This window comes from Podarcis raffonei, chromosome 1 (genome assembly GCF_027172205.1).
Source record: "Podarcis raffonei isolate rPodRaf1 chromosome 1, rPodRaf1.pri, whole genome shotgun sequence".
NCBI lineage: Eukaryota > Metazoa > Chordata > Lepidosauria > Squamata > Lacertidae > Podarcis > Podarcis raffonei.
In genome coordinates, this window is record NC_070602.1 from 119,997,133 (window position 1) to 120,016,851 (window position 19,719).

Genomic DNA, 19,719 nt, shown 5'->3' on the forward strand with positions numbered 1-19,719 from the left:
CATCCAGCACACCATGTGCTGGTCATGTGATGCTACAGCATGGTAGCCTAGACACCACCTGGCACGGAGAAAGCAGCTGCATGGCGCAACCTGCTTGGGTACATGAGAATCTGATCAAGGACGCGTTCCTTACATCTCAGTCAGCATGGATTATTTATCACTTGCTAACATGTTACGTTCAATAGGTCTGATTTCTCAAAAAATATTAAGACTTAAAAGCACACATACATACAAATCAGAACGCCTCTTATTTGAGCCCCAAGGGAATGAGTTTCTTCTGCAAATTCCCATTTATTTCAGAAGGCATTTTCCATAGGGAGGTTTTCAGGTGAATAATTTCTTAGCTACAAACTTTATAGATTTTTTTTAGTTTTCCTGACATTAGTGGGCTAAACAAAAATAAGTGGTTGATATTTTCAGCTTCAGGATCTGTACGCATTTTGAACTTTTTTTGTTTTTAAGGGCCAGTGTAATGCTTTCACACTTTTTTATATCAAACACACAAAGCCAGCTCATGTATCTTCCCCTTAACACTATGGAATCAAGTTTCGTAAATAGGATGTAAGGCCCTAGGCTTTACAATGCTATATTCGTACCTGCTACTCTCGGTTCCTAAGAAGTGCTGCAAATATATTCTACAATATCATTCACTATTCTTTATTCCAAAGAGCATACTTAAAACAATAAAGGCATTTCTTCCAAGTTAAACAAGAAGAAGAACCATCACAGAAAGACAGATTTAGGTGGCAAACCCATTGAAATTAATGAGCACAGATAAGTTAGGTCCATTAATTTTAATAGGTCTACTCTTGAGTAAAGCACATAACTCTTTTGCTCATTTGTGTAACGTTTTGGTCATGTTTCTTGGCAATTTCGTTAAAGAGACAAAACATAGTACATCTATGTTACATGAGGGGATCACTGGTCATATTAGAGGATGCAATAGTTATTTAAAACTGGTTTTAATTTCTCTGTTCCAAATTCACATGAATTAATTTTTTTGTGGGGGGGGGGAGGCGGAATCAGAACAAAATTCATTCTCATTCAATTTGTCTTTTGATTTATCATATTTATCTTTTACTTATTTTTATTTTTAATTATCATTCTTACAAAAAAAAAACACTACTCAGGAGATCTCCCCTTAAATAAATAAGCTATGCCACTTCTAACTGGGGAAAAGCCACACGTGATCATGTGTCCAAAGGCCAAACAGTTTGAGAAGCACTGAGGTGGAGCGTTGAGCACCACTTTTAAGAGGTACCAGCTACCCCTGACCCATAATAAAGCATATATATATATATATATATATGTACATGGACAGGAAAAACAAGCACTGGCAGCAATAAGTGAAACTCTCTCTAGACACTTGACGCATCACAAGCTGGTGGTTCGTCAGACACTGATTTTGGCACAGGGGTACAGCAGAGAAAGACATTCCTCCCCAGGGTTTTATGGGCAAACCGGAAGTACATGAGATGGCCCATTGCAACGAAGGAAACAGAAATAAGCACCAGCAATCCGAAAGCTTCTGGGTTAGGAGCTAGGATGACCATGATAAAATGCAGGAGATCCAGAAGGTAATTCATGGAGTTTTGGACGCCATTTATGATACCTCTTTCTGATTCGATCACGTTTTCTTGCAGCAACTGCGTGACGGTCAGGTCAAAAGACCACAGTCCTGTTAAGACAAATACAAAGGGAATTTGTTCAGTTCCTGCTTGGGGGGGGGGCAAAAAAGGAAAGCCACAGAAGATATCTCATGTATCTCCAAAAGTTAAAAGACCTTCTTTTCTACAGCTGATTTGCAAACGTAGAGACAATTTCCATGCCTTAATGAAATGAACCAAAATAAAATTCATGCCTATTTTTTGCCTCTAAGTGAATTTTTCTTCTTCCGTATATAAGTAAAAATGCCTAACCTATTCACCTCTTGGAAAAATAAAGAGATTGCTTGCTAACCGAGAACACAAACCTGTGTTTGTGTTTATCTAGAAATCAGTACTAAAGCATCAGATGGGGCTTACCTTCTAGAAGGCGCATTTAGGATTGCAACTTAGATAATTAAGAAAGGATGTGAACTATCAAAACCTAAAAATATATGCAATGTGATCACTCTTTAACTATTCTCTCAACAACCCTTCTAGACTCCAGTACTAATGCACAGTTCTGCTTTGTTGTGGGACTATTCAGGGTGAATGTCAGCATAGTATATTTGCTTGGAAACTAGTTTCTGCCTTGCATGTTATGCAAAGATCATATATATGCAAGGAACGTGAACCTACAATTTCTGCACAAGCAATTCTACATCATATTTAGGCTACAATCCTTTCTCTTAAAATCTGATTTGAGCAAGAGGATATTCCAACTACTGGAGAGGTCTAAATTGTTATTTAGAGCATCAGAAACAGCCATCTTCAAATGTCTAAAAGGAAGATGGAGGCAGCTTGGTTTTTCCTGCTTCAAAGGGCAGAACCCAAACCAATGGATTCAAGTTACAGGAAAGCAGATTCTGACTCAACATCAGGAAGAACTTTCTGATGTAAGAGCTGTTTGACAGGGGAACAGACTCCCTCAGGAGCTGGACTCTCCTTCCTTGGAGGTGTTTAAGCAGAGGTTGGATGTCTATCTGTCATGGATGATTTAGTTGAGATTCCTGCATCTCAAGGGGTTGGGACTAGATGACTCTCCCCACCCTAGAATTTTATGATTCCATGAGTTAACTTACCAATTCTCGCAGCAATGACTCCTGCAAACAGAAGGCTTACGGAGACAATAGGCACAGGGTTGGGAGCCAAACCCGGATCAGAAGTTGACTCATTGAACAAGGAAGGCATTCCAGTTGTAAAGGGCATTTCCAGGAGCTCGCCTTGAGGCGCCATAGTAGGCAACGGGTTACTTTCAAACAACCTAGCGCTGATGTCAGCAAACGGGGAAACAGTCAGGTCCAAAGGACTTCCAGGCATGAACACCGAAATCACACACAAGACGAGGGAAGCCAACTGGGCCACTCCAGAGATGATACCCGTACGAACCAGGCCACACCTGCGACGCAGCCAGGTGAAGGCGACAGTACCCAGGATTCCAGTTATGGCAGAACCCCCCATTAAGAGGCTTAGAGTGGAGCCACTCAGTCCCTGAGTATATGCATAGCCAGTAGTAATGCAGTCAAAGCCTAGGACAGTCATGTAAAGGAACGCAAGGGCCATCCCTGCAAGGAACACCGGCTGGTTGTAGTAGGCCACCCATCCGTCCCGGAACGTACTGAAAGGCTCGGCCATTCGGGAAAGACAGCTAACTTCTTCCTCCAGTTTGGGCTCAAAGACAGCCATGTCTTTCTCGCCAATTAACTGGACTCCTTCGTTGGGCTTTGACTCGCCATCTGTGGACCGAGACAAGAGTTAAGTACTGCCAAGGAAAAACACTGTATTGTGCCATTACTTTATTTCTACAGTGGTTCGTCAAACTACAGCTAGAAGTCCTGTTAGCAAGGAGAACTCAGCAGAGCCTACATGCTTTCTGCCACTCAGCAGAAAATTCAACTGTACCCAGGTCTTAAGTATCTGGCTTAAACCAAAGAATGTGGATCATTAGGACAGTAGCAGTGTTTGACACACTGCGCTAGTTTTGCCATTTCATTTCATTTCATTTGTCTGTTTTAACGGATTTTGTGGTTTTTTTTAAAAAAATGGACATCACTTTGGTATTTTCCTAATGAAAGGTGGTATATGATGATGATGAAGATGATTACAGAAAACAATATTCAAGAATATATTTAACTGATTTTAAAAGGATCAGCTTTCGAAGGAATATATTTATGACTAGGGTATTAGCTGCACTTGGCAGATGGAATTAGAAGGTGATCACTAGGCGCCAACAGAAGCAGGAGTGATAGCAATATGTATGGAATCCACCTGTAGGAAACAAGGAAGTTTAACTTTTCCAAACAAATTCAAAAGACCTTTTTATAGTGCAATCCATTTTGGAAGCATTCTATGAAAAGAGAGGGACTGGGGCTGCAACTCTTCACACAGTGAGAGAGTAAGTCTCCTTCAACTCAATAGGGCTTGCATTTGGGAAGCTGTATGTAGGTTTGTATCTTATAGGTCATTTTTATTTGGCCAAATACACTCCTTGGAAATGCTGGTACCTTTCTGCATGTTCAGCTGCTTCAGTTCTGACTCCTCAACCTTTGAACTGGATTTATGAGCCAAAGCAGGAGTTTTCTGGTAAACTTTCCACAGCAGCATATATTCTGCACACATGGAAATCAAGTTCCACCCAGAAATGAATCCGCAGCCAATCACAGGTGATCCAAAGGTCATTATCTGCCCAACAGCCATTGGGGCCAAGATATTGGTCAGCTGGTCAATTCTTCGTATTGTAGCATTCATATCTGTAAGGGAGCATTGGAAAATGCAAAATTGGCACTTGATATGGAAGCTGGGAACCCCAAATTCAATACTATTTACTTGCACACAACGATCTCCTAAAGATTTCAATAAAATTTACTGCAAACAAGTAAGCCTTGATTCAGAGGGCAACATGCAGACCTTCTATATTATATACTATCCTTACGTTTTCCTCCTCATACTGACCCAGAAACTTCTTAAATAATCATACATACACAGATCATTGTTATTTTTTAAGTACAAACAAGCCAGAAGCTCCTCAAAGACTTGGCAGCACAACTGAATTACAGCAAAAAGTATGTAGCTTCTCACATTTCCTCTCTCTTCAAATGTACCTGTAGCCTTGTACAGTAAAGATAGCAACCGCAGTCTTTTGGCTCCACCACCCCATCTCCAATAGTCTTAACATACAATTTCTGTTGGATTACTGTGCAGAGATGCTCCTGTAGGTGATCTCAGTGATCAAGCTGGGATATAAGGGTTCAGGCGATCCCTGAGATATCCTGGACCTAAGTTGTTCAGGGCTCTGTAAATTCATACAACAACCTTGAACCTGGACAACAACACGTAACACCAGTAAAAACGGCTGAACTGGCTACCCATCTAATACCAAGCCAGGTTCAAGCTCCTTGTATTAATTTACAAATCCCTGAACAGCTTAAGTCCAGGCAACCTAAGAGCCCTGCCTGAACCTTTACATCCCAGTTTGATCTCTGAGATCATCTATAGGAGGTGTTGTTGCTTGTCCCCTGAGTTGGTGAGGCTCATTGGATATGGACAAGAAACAGTCTTTAGTGTCACCAGCCCAGCCCTGTGGAATGTTCTTCCAAAATATGCAGCAGGTGTCTTCTATTTTGACCTTCAGACGATTGCTGAAAAGTTTTCTTTGTTCCCAGGCTTCTGCAGACAATTAAGACGAACACTTTCTGCAACAGTTGTCTGATTATCTTTTTGAATTTGTTTGCATGGTTTTTGTTATGCATATGTAATTGTTGCAAACCACTTTAGTGTGTGTTTTTTAAAAAAATGAGGTTGTGGTATACGGGTGTTTTTTTTAACCTTTAAATAAATAAAGGCACTTCGAGTCCAAACATGTACAAGCAACTAAAATCAACAGAATGTGGTCTAGATTGTTGAAACATCCTGGAGCTTACTGACTCCATCTGCGCAGGCTTATGACTGGGGGTTTAAGGCTTGCCATATGGCAACACAGTTCACCCCTCTTACAACAGAGGATATTGGCAAGAACTCATCGTACCTGGTAAAATGAGATCGATGCTCACCCACCGCCCTTGTACTACTGCAAGAAATGTTTTCGTAGTAAAAATGTGACAAAGTATTGATTCTAAACACAGCTGTGTAAAAAGTTCTGTGTTTGTTCAACCTTGACAGTGTAATAGCTGAACTATAACAAGGGCCACAGAGCGTAATGTCTACATGACCAGCTGATAATCCACTTATTATAATTAGCTACTCTCCTGCTCTCTCTGAGCAAGAAAGAGGAGGGAAGTGAAACAAATATAAACTGCCCTTTATAACCTGATGTTGACTCACGACTCCTGTAACACAGAAAAATGTGCTGATTCCAGCTAGTTTAAAGCCAAGTATACAGAGTAAAATAGTTTTTAAGATAACCAAAACCCAATATACATCACCTGCTAATTTGCTCCTGTTTTCACCCGCAACAACAACGACCCAGTCTCTCTGTATGGTAATTGATGTGGCAGTGCTGGCTAGATTTGCAATGTTTGCTATTGTGATGACTAGGATATAGCAAAGGGTCTGTGGGAATGGAAAGAGACGTTCAAGCATAAGGAAAACAAATCAACCACTCTCCCTCAAACTGCTAAATTACAATTTAACATGCTAGTTATTTTATGCTGAACCAGGCCAGCGGATTAATATTGAACAGTGATTTTTATTTATTTATTGAATTTATATACCGCCCTATACCCACAGGTCTCAGGGCAGCTCATAGGATTTATGGCAGGAAAGTTTACTTCTTGCCCACAACCATTGTCTGCTAGCAGGTGCATCTTCCACTGCCTCAAAAACCATCCTTTGTCTTCTCTTCCCTCTGTGTGGACATAAAACTAGAGTGATCCAAAACCATTAAGGTATAGCAGGTATCCCCATTTGGCCAGCCAGGCCATTATGGCCAAGCCACACCCACCTGCCCAACAGGTAAAGTCATGGCTGGACCAAAAAGGGATTTGCAGGTACTGCTGATCAGCTGATTGATGATGCCTTCAGGGGGTGCTTTGAAGTCCTAACCATCAACTGATAGTTGGGGCTTCAAAGCGCAGTGCTCTCTACAAATACCGCCAGATGATTTAAAAGATTCCAGAATAGCCCAAGCTGCCCTAGTGCCTACAGATTTATTTATTTTTAAACCAGTGTTTTCTCCCCCCTCTCTCTCCTTAAAGAAGGCTTGAATACATTATGACATCAGGTAATAGACAGGCATGTTGTTCACCTGCCCACGTTGGCCTACAGCGGGGTAGGAGAGATAAGGAACTGGCTAGTTCCTCACCCCTAGTATAAAGAAAAGAGTGTCCTTGAAAGCTGGACCATCGTTCAGTTCAGATAATCCAACAAACCATGATGTGTGAGATCATGAATGTGACTTGACCTTGAGTTTCTTGTTCTGGCTTGGCAGGCAAGGACTAATCATAGTTTGCTGGTTTAAAAGCCTTCCTCTTCTGAAAAAGGAACTCTGAGACCGCCTGACCAGATTTTGAGAGCCCCCCCCCCAAATGACGCCACTGGGAACCACACAGAGTACAGAAGTTCATGTTTAACAGTGCAAACCTATACATTACAGCTACATCCATATCTTGTTGGACTCCCAACTCCCAACAGCCCCAATCATAATTGCCTGTTGTGAGGGTTGATAGGAGTTGTGGTCTACCAACACCTGAAGGGACATAACTTCCCCACTCCTGCTGTGCATGTCCACTCAAGAGAAAATGTCACTGTTTACTCAAAGGTAAGCATGTACAAAGGTAAAGGTAAAGGGACCCGACTGTTAAGTCCAGTCGCGGACGACTCTGGGGTTGCGGCGCTCATCTCGCTTTACTGGCCGAGGGAGCTGGTGTTTGTCCGCAGACAGTTTTTCTGGGTCATGTGGCCAGCATGACTAAGTCACTTCTGGTGAACCAGAGCAGCACACGGAAACGCCGTTTACCTTCCCACCGGAGCAGTACCTATTTATCTACTTGCACTGGCGTGCTTTCGAACTGCTAGGTTGGCAGGAGCAGGGACTGAGCAACGGGAGCTCACTCCGTTGCGGGGATTTGAACCGCTGACCTTCTGATCAGCAAACCCTAGGCTCTGTAGTTTAGACCACAGCACCACCCGCGTCCCTTAAGCAGGTATAAGATTGCTTTACTATTGATCTAGGATGGGACCAACCTTATTGGCCTAGCAAGAGGAAATCCATTTAAGCACTGACAACAGACTATATTCGATTGAATCCATTAAGTATTGTGACATCACAAAGCTTCAGGCTGACTGAAAAGGCAACAGTGCTATCATAATCCAATGTTTATCAATGGTTTTTTGTGCACTTACCAGAAGCCACCCATGATATAGAGCCAAAAGCTGAGTCTTAAACAGGAAAACCATCATCAGAAGGATGCCACACAAGATGACCGATGCATTCTGCACAATTAAGGATGTCTGGGCCACTGTTTAGGATAAAGGGAGAGGAGGGGAAATTGCAATTTAGGTCATGCCAACAATGACAATAGGAAATATGCAACCACTGGAAGACCTTGCATCTTTTCACGCCAGTTTCTCTTCAATATTTAAAGCAAAACGTTTTTCGTGTTTTCAGTCTCCTGGCTTCTGGTATTTCTCCCAGCACTTTGAGGGACAAAAAAGGGGGGAGTGGGTGCATAAGACGAACACTTGGTTGAGATTGCTCCCTAGGATATAACACCCGCAAGTCTAAAGAAATTAAAATATCACTCTAAATGAAGAAGACATTTGGTAAAAAGTATGTTGAAGCTGTCTGGCTTGCTCCACCAGCAAGAGTAACTACGCCTTCGCTGAGTAACCCCCTTGGGCTTAGTGTTCAAACATGGAGTAATTGTTCACCCATTGGGCCCTGCCTTCAAAACAAAGGCATAATTTTTTAAAATGCTAACGCCTCAGCCAAGGAGGAAACACCTAGCGTGAGTAGCTGAAATGTCCTACTAATGGCAGTAATTATTTAAAATTAGCTTTAAGCAGGTCACATAATTATACTGTCTGCAAAATGCTTAGTCCAAGAGACAAGGCATATGAATTTTACAGAGAATATGTGACCATTATAGCCCTGCCACACAGGTTTTATAAAGAGGATAGGCCTTGTTGCACACAGTGGTACTTGCTTCTGAGTAAACCTGGATAGAACTCTGCAAGCTTGCACAGTTATTCTATACCAGCTCCGAATGAGATACTAATCAAACTTTCAATGCCTCTAGCATCTTATTCAAATATTCTACACCTTGATAAGGCACATAATTTTCAGACTGGCATAAAATTAACTAAGCCATACTCAGAGTAGGCCTACTGAAATCAGCAGGCATACATTAGTCGTGTCTATTGCTTTTAGCAGCTGTACTCTGAAGTTGAGATACAACCCAGTGCCACATGGGTGAGGGGAAAGCTTGAAAACTTGAAATAAATAACAACAACAACAACAACAACAACAACAACAATTCTATTTAGAAAGTAAACATTGGTGTAAGCCATTGTAACAGCTTTCATCTTGTTTTCTGTGATTTGGGGTCCACTTAACACGTCAACATTCTTCAACAAAACCACTAAAACATGACTAACCTTTGAGCCTTGGGTTCTTGTCTACCCAGTCTCCAATAATGGCTCCTAGAAGAAGAACTGAACCTGCCACAACCAGCCCATAAACAGCAGTCAAGAGCAGACTGTTTCCATACAGTTCAACCAGGAAGACCGACACTGCAAAGTGCCACATACGATCTCCCTAGAGGGGGGAAAAAAGAGAGATTTAGTTTAATACTAAATAGTTCTAAATCATGTGCTGCACATAACAATTTAGGGCAGAGCTTTCCAAACCTTTCATGTTTGCGACACACTTTTTAGACATGCATCATTTCGCGACACACTAATTCAGTTTTACTAGCAAGCCGGTGGGCTACCTGCTCCCTTTGCCGTCCTGGAAGGAGCACAGGGAGCACGGGACACACCTACACACTGTAGCCGACACACTAATGTGTCGCGACACACATTTTGGAAAGCTCTGCTTTAGGGTGTCTATAAAGTATCTACGAACAAGAGCGTCTTCCCCATATTTTTGGAAAGCCCTTGGGTAAGACGCTCCCAGTGAACCTCTTTCCTTGACGGGTCCCACCTTCTTGCCGTTATCACTACTGCCCTTTCCCTGGCAAGGAGACTAAAAAGAAAACCTAAACACAAAACAAATAAACGAAGGCACCAGGCAACTACCCTCCTTTATTATCTCCCACACTGAAGTTTCTTGCATCCTTCTCATTGGTTACCTGAACTGTTCAGCCCTGTAATAACCCAGCATCCTCCTCCTTCACAGCACTTTAACTCCAATGTTTGTTTCTTGGAAGTTGGAGCCCTTGAAACTATTCCAACTCTGCTTGATGTTGACTAGATTTCAACTTCTATATATGTAGAACCCAATAAATCCTGCAAGCGCTGCAATGGAAACTTCCCCATTATCCTAGCAACTGCGATGGCAGATGAACTCTGATGAAATGCCCGTAACTGTTTTACTATGCCTGAAATAAATATACAGAACAGGAGCTTGGGTGGCATAATAAATCTGCTGTTGAAAAAACCAGAAACCCAGTAGTTTCCTCATCTGTCACAAAGCAATAGCTGTGTACCAGACAGGTTACTCCTACAATAATCCTTAATTTGCACTGGACAGGTTACATTGCAGGCAATGGGACTGTTACACAGTAAGTCAATTATTGCCTGTGACCCCCATTATCTGAGTGGAAGGGTCATGTCGTCTAATGACCCTTTAAAGGCCATCTGTCAGACAAGCTAGCTAAGGGGTGTCGCTGACGTTCATTTATTTTGTGGTGTTCACATTTCAGCAATCTACCTTCCTCTGAAAAGTCCTAAATGTGTGTTCAGCAGATAAGTTTCTCACTCTGATAAGCAGCAGAAAGGGGGCAATTGCCGATAACAAACATGGAACGCAGAAGTGGGGCCAGCATTGAAATGTTGCAGTGAATGTGTGCTTCTCTTCAGTGTTCTAGCCAAGGAAGCCTCCACAATTCTCCATTCTATTGGTCCTACCAACCAGTTTGGCCACCTCCAATATTCAGTCCACATTCTGTAGCCTCTAAGCGTGCTCAGTCTTCACTGGGTTGTTTTGTGATCCCTTTATCTAAGCCCCCACCACCTCCGCCGGAAATATTCTTTGGTATTTCTGAAAACCTTGAGGCTCCCCTGAACATGCTGGTGCCTCCCCTCTTGTGTGTGGGTTGTGCCTTTTTGGCTACAAAAAAAACAACACTCAATAATATAAAATAGCCAATAATATAAAATAGCCAAGGGAGCAAGAAAACCAACAATCTGTTAACAACTAAACCAAAGGACCCTTTGGAAGACTTTAGCTAAGCGCATAAGGGTAATGCCACACATTGCATTTTTGGGTGTGCATGTAAAGCTGTTCTTAAGTTGTAAATGTAATAAACCAATGTGTATGAGTAAATACACTCACTGAGGAGCCACGTTTGACGTAAGTGCCCTTACTGATCATCCTGGGATTGAAAATATGAAATTACCCTAACTTGATATAGTTACTAGAAGCAGAATTTTCGTCTCTAAAAATGTAAGTGGTTTTGGCTGTTCCATAAAGGTCCTAGCTGAAGCCACAGTGTAACCTCAGATTAAATGCTTCGTTATTGCTTGTGACAGCTGTCGGACTGAGCACAACATTCTCTTGGAGACAAAGGAGGAGTTCCTTGCCTCAAAACAAACAACCAAAAGCAAGCATAGATATAGTTGCCTGCAATATTTAAGCGTCCTTTAATTCAATTATTTAAAGTCTTGGTTCCACAAAGTGCGTGTCTGTGTGTGTATTGCTTCTGCAAAGTTAGCTACTTAAGGAAGTGTTTCTTTGCCTGTTTATTTTCTTATTAAGAGAGAAAAGCAGTGAGTCAGACACTAAGGCTGTCATGGGTGGCACAAACCAATTGTTAGCAAATTAAACTGGGGAAGTTAATTAGCTTCTTATGCCTTCATACGAACCCCGTGCCTCAGAAGCAATTCCAAGTAAAAAGAAATGAAACTAGAAGGATTCCACCCTCTGCATACCCACATACAGGACAATCTGTTGTGCTTCAGAACTTGCCTTTGTTAGACAGAGGCATCGGGGTGCTATGTAGCAAAACTGGGGCATGGTTAGGTTAAACACCTACTGAACTGAACATGTTTTGTTGTGCTGATGTGCACCTAAGACACCTCTGGTTATAACCACAGATGATGATGATGATAATTATTATTTATTTATTTATTTATTTATTTATTTATTTATTATTTCTACCCTGCCCATCTGGCTGGGTTTCCCCAGCCACTCTGGGCGGCTTCCAACAGAACGCTAAAATACAATAACCTATTGAACATTAAAAGCTTCCCTAAACAGGGCTGCCTTCAGATGCCTTCTAAAAATTTGGTACTTATTTTTCTCTTTGACATCTGGTGGGAGGGCGTTCCACAAGGCGGGTGCCACTACCAAGAAGGCCCTCTGCCTGGTTCCCTGTAACTTGGCTTCTCGCAGTGAGGGAACCGCCAGAAGGCCCTCAGCGCTGGACCTCAGTGTCCGGGCAGAACGATGGGGGTGGAGACGCTCCTTCAGGTATACTGGACCGAGGCCGTTTAGGGCTCAAAAGAGCATACCTGCTGCCTCCACAACAACAGCCAAGATGTTCTTTCTGTACTACAGCACCACTCCACACATGCCTGAATTGCCACCATCTTTCAATGACCGAATTTTCTCCTCAAAAAAAAGGGGGGAAGGGGGAGGTCTTTTTCCCTGGGAAAACCAACTGGCTTATGTGTGCTCAACTCTGAACTGAACTATGGAACCTATCTCTCTATTGCATCTTGAACAAAACATTCCAACCTCTCCCACCCGCAAATTCATGGTCGGTTAAGGAAACAGAGGGGTTTTCATTAGATAGAGACCCTTTTAAAGTAGGGGTGAGGAACAAGAGGCTCTCCAGCTCCCATCAGTCCCAGCCAACAGAGCCAACAGCCAGGATTGAGGGGAGGTCCAACATATTTTAAGGACCAATCTACCTAAATTATAAGCCACAATTCCAGACGCAGATGGATGCAGGCAGAGCAGAAAGGTGTGCATGGCCAGAGGTTTAAAGAGCTGCTTATTACAGCTGGTCACCCAGCTGAACAAGCAAGCCCGTTTTAAATAGAAAAAGCAGGTTCGAAGGTGAACAGCTACAGTGGAGCCATTCAAACAACCTTTGTGCTTTATGCATGTGCTTTGCCCATGATATGACAGCCAAGAATTACAATTTCAACTTGACACATAAAAAAAGCACATTTAGTGCTCCTCCTGAAATCCATGGGAGTCGCAAAACTTAACTCTAGCTAGATTGTGCCCCAAGTATTTTATGGTGAGTTTAGGAAAATTCTTTATTGCACTGAATAGTGAGATACTCAATTCCAACCAGGAATGGCCCAATAGATTTTTCTGCTTCAAAGGACAAGATGGCACCCCATTCCACATAAAAAGTTCAACCTTACTTCAGCACTGGTTAGTGGACAGTGTCTTCCATTGCACCCAAGGGCAGCAGCCTGGGTTTAGGGTTTGGGGCCGACCGAGTAGCACCCACAGCTCTGTTCAATACCTGCCCAGTTCCCAGCATTTGCTGCCTGGCTCTGACTAATGGCAGAGCTGGCCCTGAGCGAACCATGGCCAAACTAAAGAGAGGTTTTGCTGAAACCCCAGTCCTAAGCATGTGTGTCTTTTCACCTCCTTGCAATATCAACCCTAGTGGCTTTGCTGTGTCAGTTTAATGCCATGTTTGGTGGCACTGTGCTGAAACGGATGTACTATATGCTGCCACAAGGATCATAAGCTCTGTGTTCCTGCATGACCGTCACTGGGGAACAGCATATAAAAAGTAATGTAACTTGCCTTCTACAGAGAAAGAAAAAAGCTAGCCTTTTATTTGAATCAGGACAGAAGCTTCTCAGTGCACGTATGGGTTGTTTTATTATTATTATTATTATTATTATTATTATTATTATTATTATTATTATTCCTTGGAAATGCTGTGTCTTAACCATCTCCTTTTGCTAACAAACATTGTTCCTAATAAATCACTGATAATTTTATCAATATTTTAAGCACATTTGCCCCAATTCGACACACATTTAGAGTTACCTATGCAAACAAAATAAATATCTCTTGGTACGGGAAAGGAGAAAAATTCCAGCAACAACAATTATTATTATTATCATTATCATTATCTATACCCCGCCCATCCAGCTGTGCTTCCCCAGCCACTCTGGGTGACTTCCAACACATACAAAAACATAATAAAACGTCAAACATTTTAAAAAAACATTAGCCAACCAGGCCTTTGGATACTGCTGAAAATAAGTCAGAATATTGATATCAAAGCTCTTTAACAAAGCTGAGCTCTACATTATTCTTCATCGAAAAGCATGGACTCTTGTCCTAACAGAGCTGAAACCTGTGATGGGGTTTGCTAAAGAATTCAGGACCAATGTGTCAGAGCATATTTTATTAAATGCATTGTTGCACATTTTCCCTGAATTGTGGCATGATATCGCACAGCACAACCCCCTCTTGTTGTTATATGCAACAGTTGTCCACAAGTCATCCTGCTATACAGACCAGCCAAATATATATTATCTACGGTTATACATTACTTACCCAAGTGGACAGGGAATGGCCAAGGTACAGTAGGAATTTTGCAGAGGTGAAATAACTGGCACAGGATCCTAAGATAGAAACAGCAGAGAGTTGTCATTTAAGTGTGTCCTGCAAATTTATTTTTCTTGTGCAGCTAGACCAGGAGTCAGCAAACTTTTTCAGCAGGGGTCCAGTCCACTGTCCCTCAAACCTTGGGGGGGGGCAGACTATAATTTGGAGAGAGAAAATGAACAAATTCCTTTGCCCCACAAAATCCTATGCATTTTAAATAAAAGCACACGTTCTACTCATGTAAAAACACCAGGCAGGCCCCACAAATACCCCAGAGATGCATTTTAAATAAAAGGACACATTCTACTCATGTAAAAACACACTGATTCCTGGACCGTTCACGGGCCGGATTTAGAAGGCGATTGGGCAGGATCCAGCCCCCGGGCCTTAGTTTCCCTACCCATGAGCTAGACAGTGGCCAAGCTTATACCATCATCTCTGCCGTTGTTTAGTATCGTTATTTAGCTTAATAAATTTGAGTAAAGCACCATCTATCTTGCGACCTGCGTCCCAATTTAACGTCCATGCATCGTCCGCCAGAATTATTTCATGTGCTACTCGGAAGCGATGCTATGAAATTCCACTGGCAAAAAGTTATGAGCTAAATTCCAGCAGTGGTCCTACCTCTTTTCGACATACAAGCCATCACAACTAACGCCACACATGCACTTTTCTAGGTTACAGGGATATGACCCTTTCAGCCAAGCTAACGAAAGCAGAAGTATGCAGATGTTTCTCTCTTCAGTGCGAAAAACACCACGAAGCTTCTCCTCTTCTTCAGCAACCTCATTTTATACCTCATGGTTGCAATCCAGCATTACCTGTGTGCCCTCTTCCCATGTAAGGGAATATAGCCCCACAAAGCATAACACTTCTTCTCCCGGACATAGCCAGGATTCCAACGCATCTTGGATTTCTTCTGCTAAAGAATTCCTTCTCCTAAATAGGAGCTGGCTGCCAAAACATAGGAAGCTGCCTTAGACCAAATCCAAACCACTGATCCATCTAGTTCAGCACCGTCTTTCCTGACGGGCAGCGACTCTCCAGGTCTTCAGACATAGGACACCCGCTGCCGTAACTGGACTGAAGTTGGGGCCTTCTGCATGTAAGGCAGCCGCCCTCTACCAGTGGGCTACAGGGGCCCTTCCTCAAAGTGCTGAACTGTCCAGCAAAAGGAAGGTACAGTCATACCTTAGTTCTCGAGCAGAATGCATTTCAGGAGTCTGTTCGATTCCTGAAACCATTCACAGCTTCCAATTGGCTGCATCCTGCAGCCAACTGGAAGCTGCGGAAGACGTTCGGCTTTTGGAAATGGTTCGAAAACCGGAACACTCACTCCCAGTTTTTGATCATTTGGGAGCCAAAACGTGTGAGTTCCAAGGCGTTCAGCAATCAAGGTATGACTGTACTTTGCAAGAGCGGTTACAGCGCACCCATCAGCGCAGCGACATTTGTTGCAGGTTGGGTGCATGCGCACCCACTACCAAACTCGGCACCCAGTGCAGGATTAAACCCTATGGAGGCCCCTGGGCAGTCGAAATATCACCAATTACCTCCTAGCAAGTTTTATGAACTGGCAACACACCAACTCGTTTCTGGAGCGGGTAACACCGAACGAAGAAAGCTCGGTTGCCATTTTTCCTTCAAGATCAAATCAGTATTATTTCGATCCCTCGTCGCAGGGCCCCCTCAAAGGTCCACAGGGGCCGGTGCCTCCTCTCTGCCTGTGTGGTAACGAGACACTGCGGGCAAGCGCCTGGCGCTGTGCGCGCAAAAGAGAATCCAGCGCAGCTCGCGCGCAACGCGCCTCGCGGGCTGAGCGGAGCGCGAGCGCGCCTTTGCGCAAACTCCCTCCTTCCCCCGTGCGCGCAAGACCTCTCCATGACCCGCTTCCCCGCGTCAACAAGGCAGCCTGCGCTTGGCAGGCGACCGAGCCAGCCTCGCCACCTGCGCCCGTGCGCTCAGCCCGCGTCCCTCTCCGCACTAGGCGACTCACCACAGCATCCTTGCTTGCTTTGCTGTTCTGCCATGGCTTATATATAGCAGCTTGGCACCTCTTGAGTTGCTGTTGTTTTTAAAAATCTCTCCCCGGCGGGGGGGGGGTCCTTTCCTCTCGGCGGCTTGTTGCTCTCGTGAGAGAGCGCGACAGAGGCGGGCCGGCAGACACGCGCGCACGCAGACCCACGAGACGAGCGCAGCGGCGAGCTCGGGGGTACCGTGGAGAGGAGAGCGGGGCAGAGCGCAGCGCCAAGAAGCAGCAGCGGACGAAACGGCCTAACCCCCGTGTTGCTCTTTCCAAACTTAGCTATCACTGTAGCTGAAGTTGGAAAGAAATGGCCTTATGGGCAGGTGGCCGCGACGCGACCGCTCCGCTGGGAATGGGGACCCCGCAAGGCGCCCACCAACTTCCTCAGGCCGCGGCTCCTCCTGCCCGAGCTGACCCCTTGGGCTCTGTCCTGGCGCTGTGGCGAGCCGACCCTTTATATAGAGGCGAGGGGCCGCGCGAAGGTGGAGGAGTTCCCCGGAGTCGCCTATCAGCGGCCGGCAGATCTGCATATCCCCTCCCGCCCGTCCTGACTGTGCGAGCTGCGCCTTCTGCAAGGGAAGAAGGGATGGCTGGGAAGGAGAGAGAGAGAGAGAGAGAGAGAGAAAGAAAGAAAGAAAGAGGAGAGAGAGGGCTGGTGCTTCTTTTGGGGAAGCCGGGACTGAGAGGAGGGGGGCCTTTTATAGGGCTAGGAAGGCTGGCCGGAATCTCCACCCTAGGAGAGGAACATTATCTGCTCCCCGCAGGGCTCTGCAAATGACACCCTGCAACGCATAGCATCCTCCTGAGTCTCCTCCAGCGCTGCGCCTCAAAACAAAACTCAACGACCACATAAGGGTGATCCGGGGACCCTCTAAAGCCACGGTTCCCGACGTGGGGCAATTTGATTTTTTAAAGGTGGGGGGCAATTCGAGAATGAGATATCAACAGTGAATTTTTTAATTTTTTTGCATTTCTTCCTCCACGTGAATAGGACTTCACTTTTTGAATAAGAATTATATGTCATGGGGGGGGGGAACACACCAGAATTTTAGAGATGCTTAGGTGGGGCATGCACCCCCCCCAAAATAGGTTGGGAACTACTCTACAGCAAACGGCCACCACTGAAAAGATGGCACCTTAGGTCTTTCTCGCTCAAAAACCCCATCATTCCTGCCGGTTTCCCATAATTGTTTTTAATATAATTTTTATTTGATTTTATAAATATAAAATTATAACAATACAACCATCCACATCCACATTTAAAGATTCTTCCGAATCTCTGCACTTCCCACCTTCCCCCTCCATGGATCCTATTATTAACCTTTTCTACTGCATCTTTTTCAGTGATCCACGTTTTATATAACTCCATTATCTCCGTAGTACTTGCTACATTGCAACTGTTATTGCAGTCCTGCTAATGTTTTCATCTGCTTACAGTGGTCTCCAAAATAAATTATAATTCTTCCCCATTCTTTGTTTTGTTTTGTTTTTTTAATTAAAGATTTTCTTGGTTTACAAAGGTATGAGCAATGTCTCTCTCTTTTTTCCCCCAAGTTACATTTTTACAGATCAGTTTCCCCCCATTCTTTGTTAAAGTTTTGGTCTTCTTGGTTCCTGAGCTTTCCGGTCAGTTTCGCTATTTCAGTTTCGCTAGACTTGTACAAAATAATTGTTGTGTACTGGTATTTTATGTACCTTTATACTATATCACTGCATATTTGAAACTACATTATTTCTGTACTTAAACGTTTTACCTTAAAACTATCGTACTTACACGTTGTGTTTAAATTTACTATTAGCTTCAAACTGTTATTCTTAGCAGAATATACACGTTTTTCTTTTCAACTCTCGAGTAGGAATTATTCCTTATATTGAAACTTGTGGCCTGAGCTCTTGGTATATCCTTTTTAGTGTATTTCCAACAAGAACTCCAGTTTCGCTATTTCGGCATAGTCCAACAGTTTCATTTGCCATTCTTCTCTGGTAGGGACAGGTTTCCCAACATTTTACTCAAGTCCCCCTCTGGGTTTCATTCATGCCCTTCTTTCCTGGTCTGGAAACTTCAACGTTCAGCTCTCCCTTCTGGAAGGCTGCCATCTCTCCTTTGCCATGTGCCATTTCATAATTTTTTTCCGATCAGGACCCTGCATGCCACCACGGATACCGATATCACCATTCCCCTTCTAATAGTGGTTGAGTGCCAATGCATTTGGAAGCAAAATACGGTCCTTTACACACACTAAAACTGAGTGCTTTCTATAAGCTCAAGAGACATTCTTGTTAAAGATTGGATTTGAGGATGGAAGACAATGTTTGTTTACAGAAAGTGGCTTTGTTGGGTGTTATATGGGAGTGGATGGCGTGAATATTGTGTGTGTTTGTGTGTGTGTGTGTGTGTGTGTGTGTGTGTGTCATGGGCAGACGAGGAATTGGAAGTCCCTTCTGAGTTTTATTTATCTCTCTCTTAACATCATCAACAACAACAAATCTTTATTACGGTCGTAGACCATCATAAGGACGGAGGGGTACAATCATTTAAAATCAAAAAAACGTTTTAAAAAACTAAAAGGAGTTAAAACAGAAAGTATATATAAAAATCTAAAAGAAGCTCTCTTAACATCTTTTCTATTTCTTTTTCTTTGTTTCCCTTTCTTTATTCCCCTTTTCTTTTTATTGTATTCAGATCAAAGTCTTAGCTGGGACAAAAAAAGGGGGAAAGACATTTGATACTAACTTTGTATTTTTCTATAAGCACTAATAAAATCTATTTAAGAAGTGAGAGAAATCGTAGGTATGAAGAGGCGTATCACTTTGTAAATTTAAAAGATTTAAAACAAAAACAAAAATCACACGTCCCTACAAAAACCACACGTCCCTACAAAATAATATTTTTTTTGCTAATGGGGTTCCTGGCTGTACTGCACAGCAAAGTGCAGGTAAGATTCCAGCCAACCACCATCTGTTTTTGCACAGAGACATCTAAGCACATTCATATGCAATTTTTATTTGAATCTGTGTATGGCCCTGTGCCCCTGAATACTTCAATATCCTCTCAGGCAATCCTGGGGAAACACCACAACCTTTTGTTGCAGGACCCACTTGAATACAGTAGAAACAAACTCAGGTGGTTGAAAGTCCTGTTGGCTTGAAAAGCACTCAGAAATAAACTAGTGTTTTCTATATACGTACTTGAGGGACTTCCTAAGTAAGCGGAAGTCCCTAAGTTTGTAAATTAAAGCAAAAATTAAAAATTAAAAACAAACCAAAGCCTGATAAATGACTTGGGGCCTTCCAGGATGTTG

General features: G+C 43.3%; 1 protein-coding gene across 1 annotated transcript; it reads right to left on the reverse strand.

Annotated features, from left to right (window-relative positions):
• Positions 1–1,007: 1,007 nt before the first annotated feature.
• Positions 1,008–16,857, reverse strand: SLC40A1 (solute carrier family 40 member 1). The gene is made up of 8 exons (XM_053360248.1): positions 16,388–16,857; positions 14,341–14,408; positions 9,237–9,396; positions 7,983–8,098; positions 6,065–6,191; positions 4,148–4,393; positions 2,726–3,379; positions 1,008–1,678 (listed from the first exon to the last, which is right to left on the reverse strand). Exons 1-8 carry the CDS (start codon positions 16,419–16,421, stop codon positions 1,359–1,361), a joined length of 1,725 nt encoding a protein of 574 aa, XP_053216223.1. The 5' UTR covers positions 16,422–16,857; the 3' UTR covers positions 1,008–1,358.
• Positions 16,858–19,719: the final 2,862 nt, after the last annotated feature.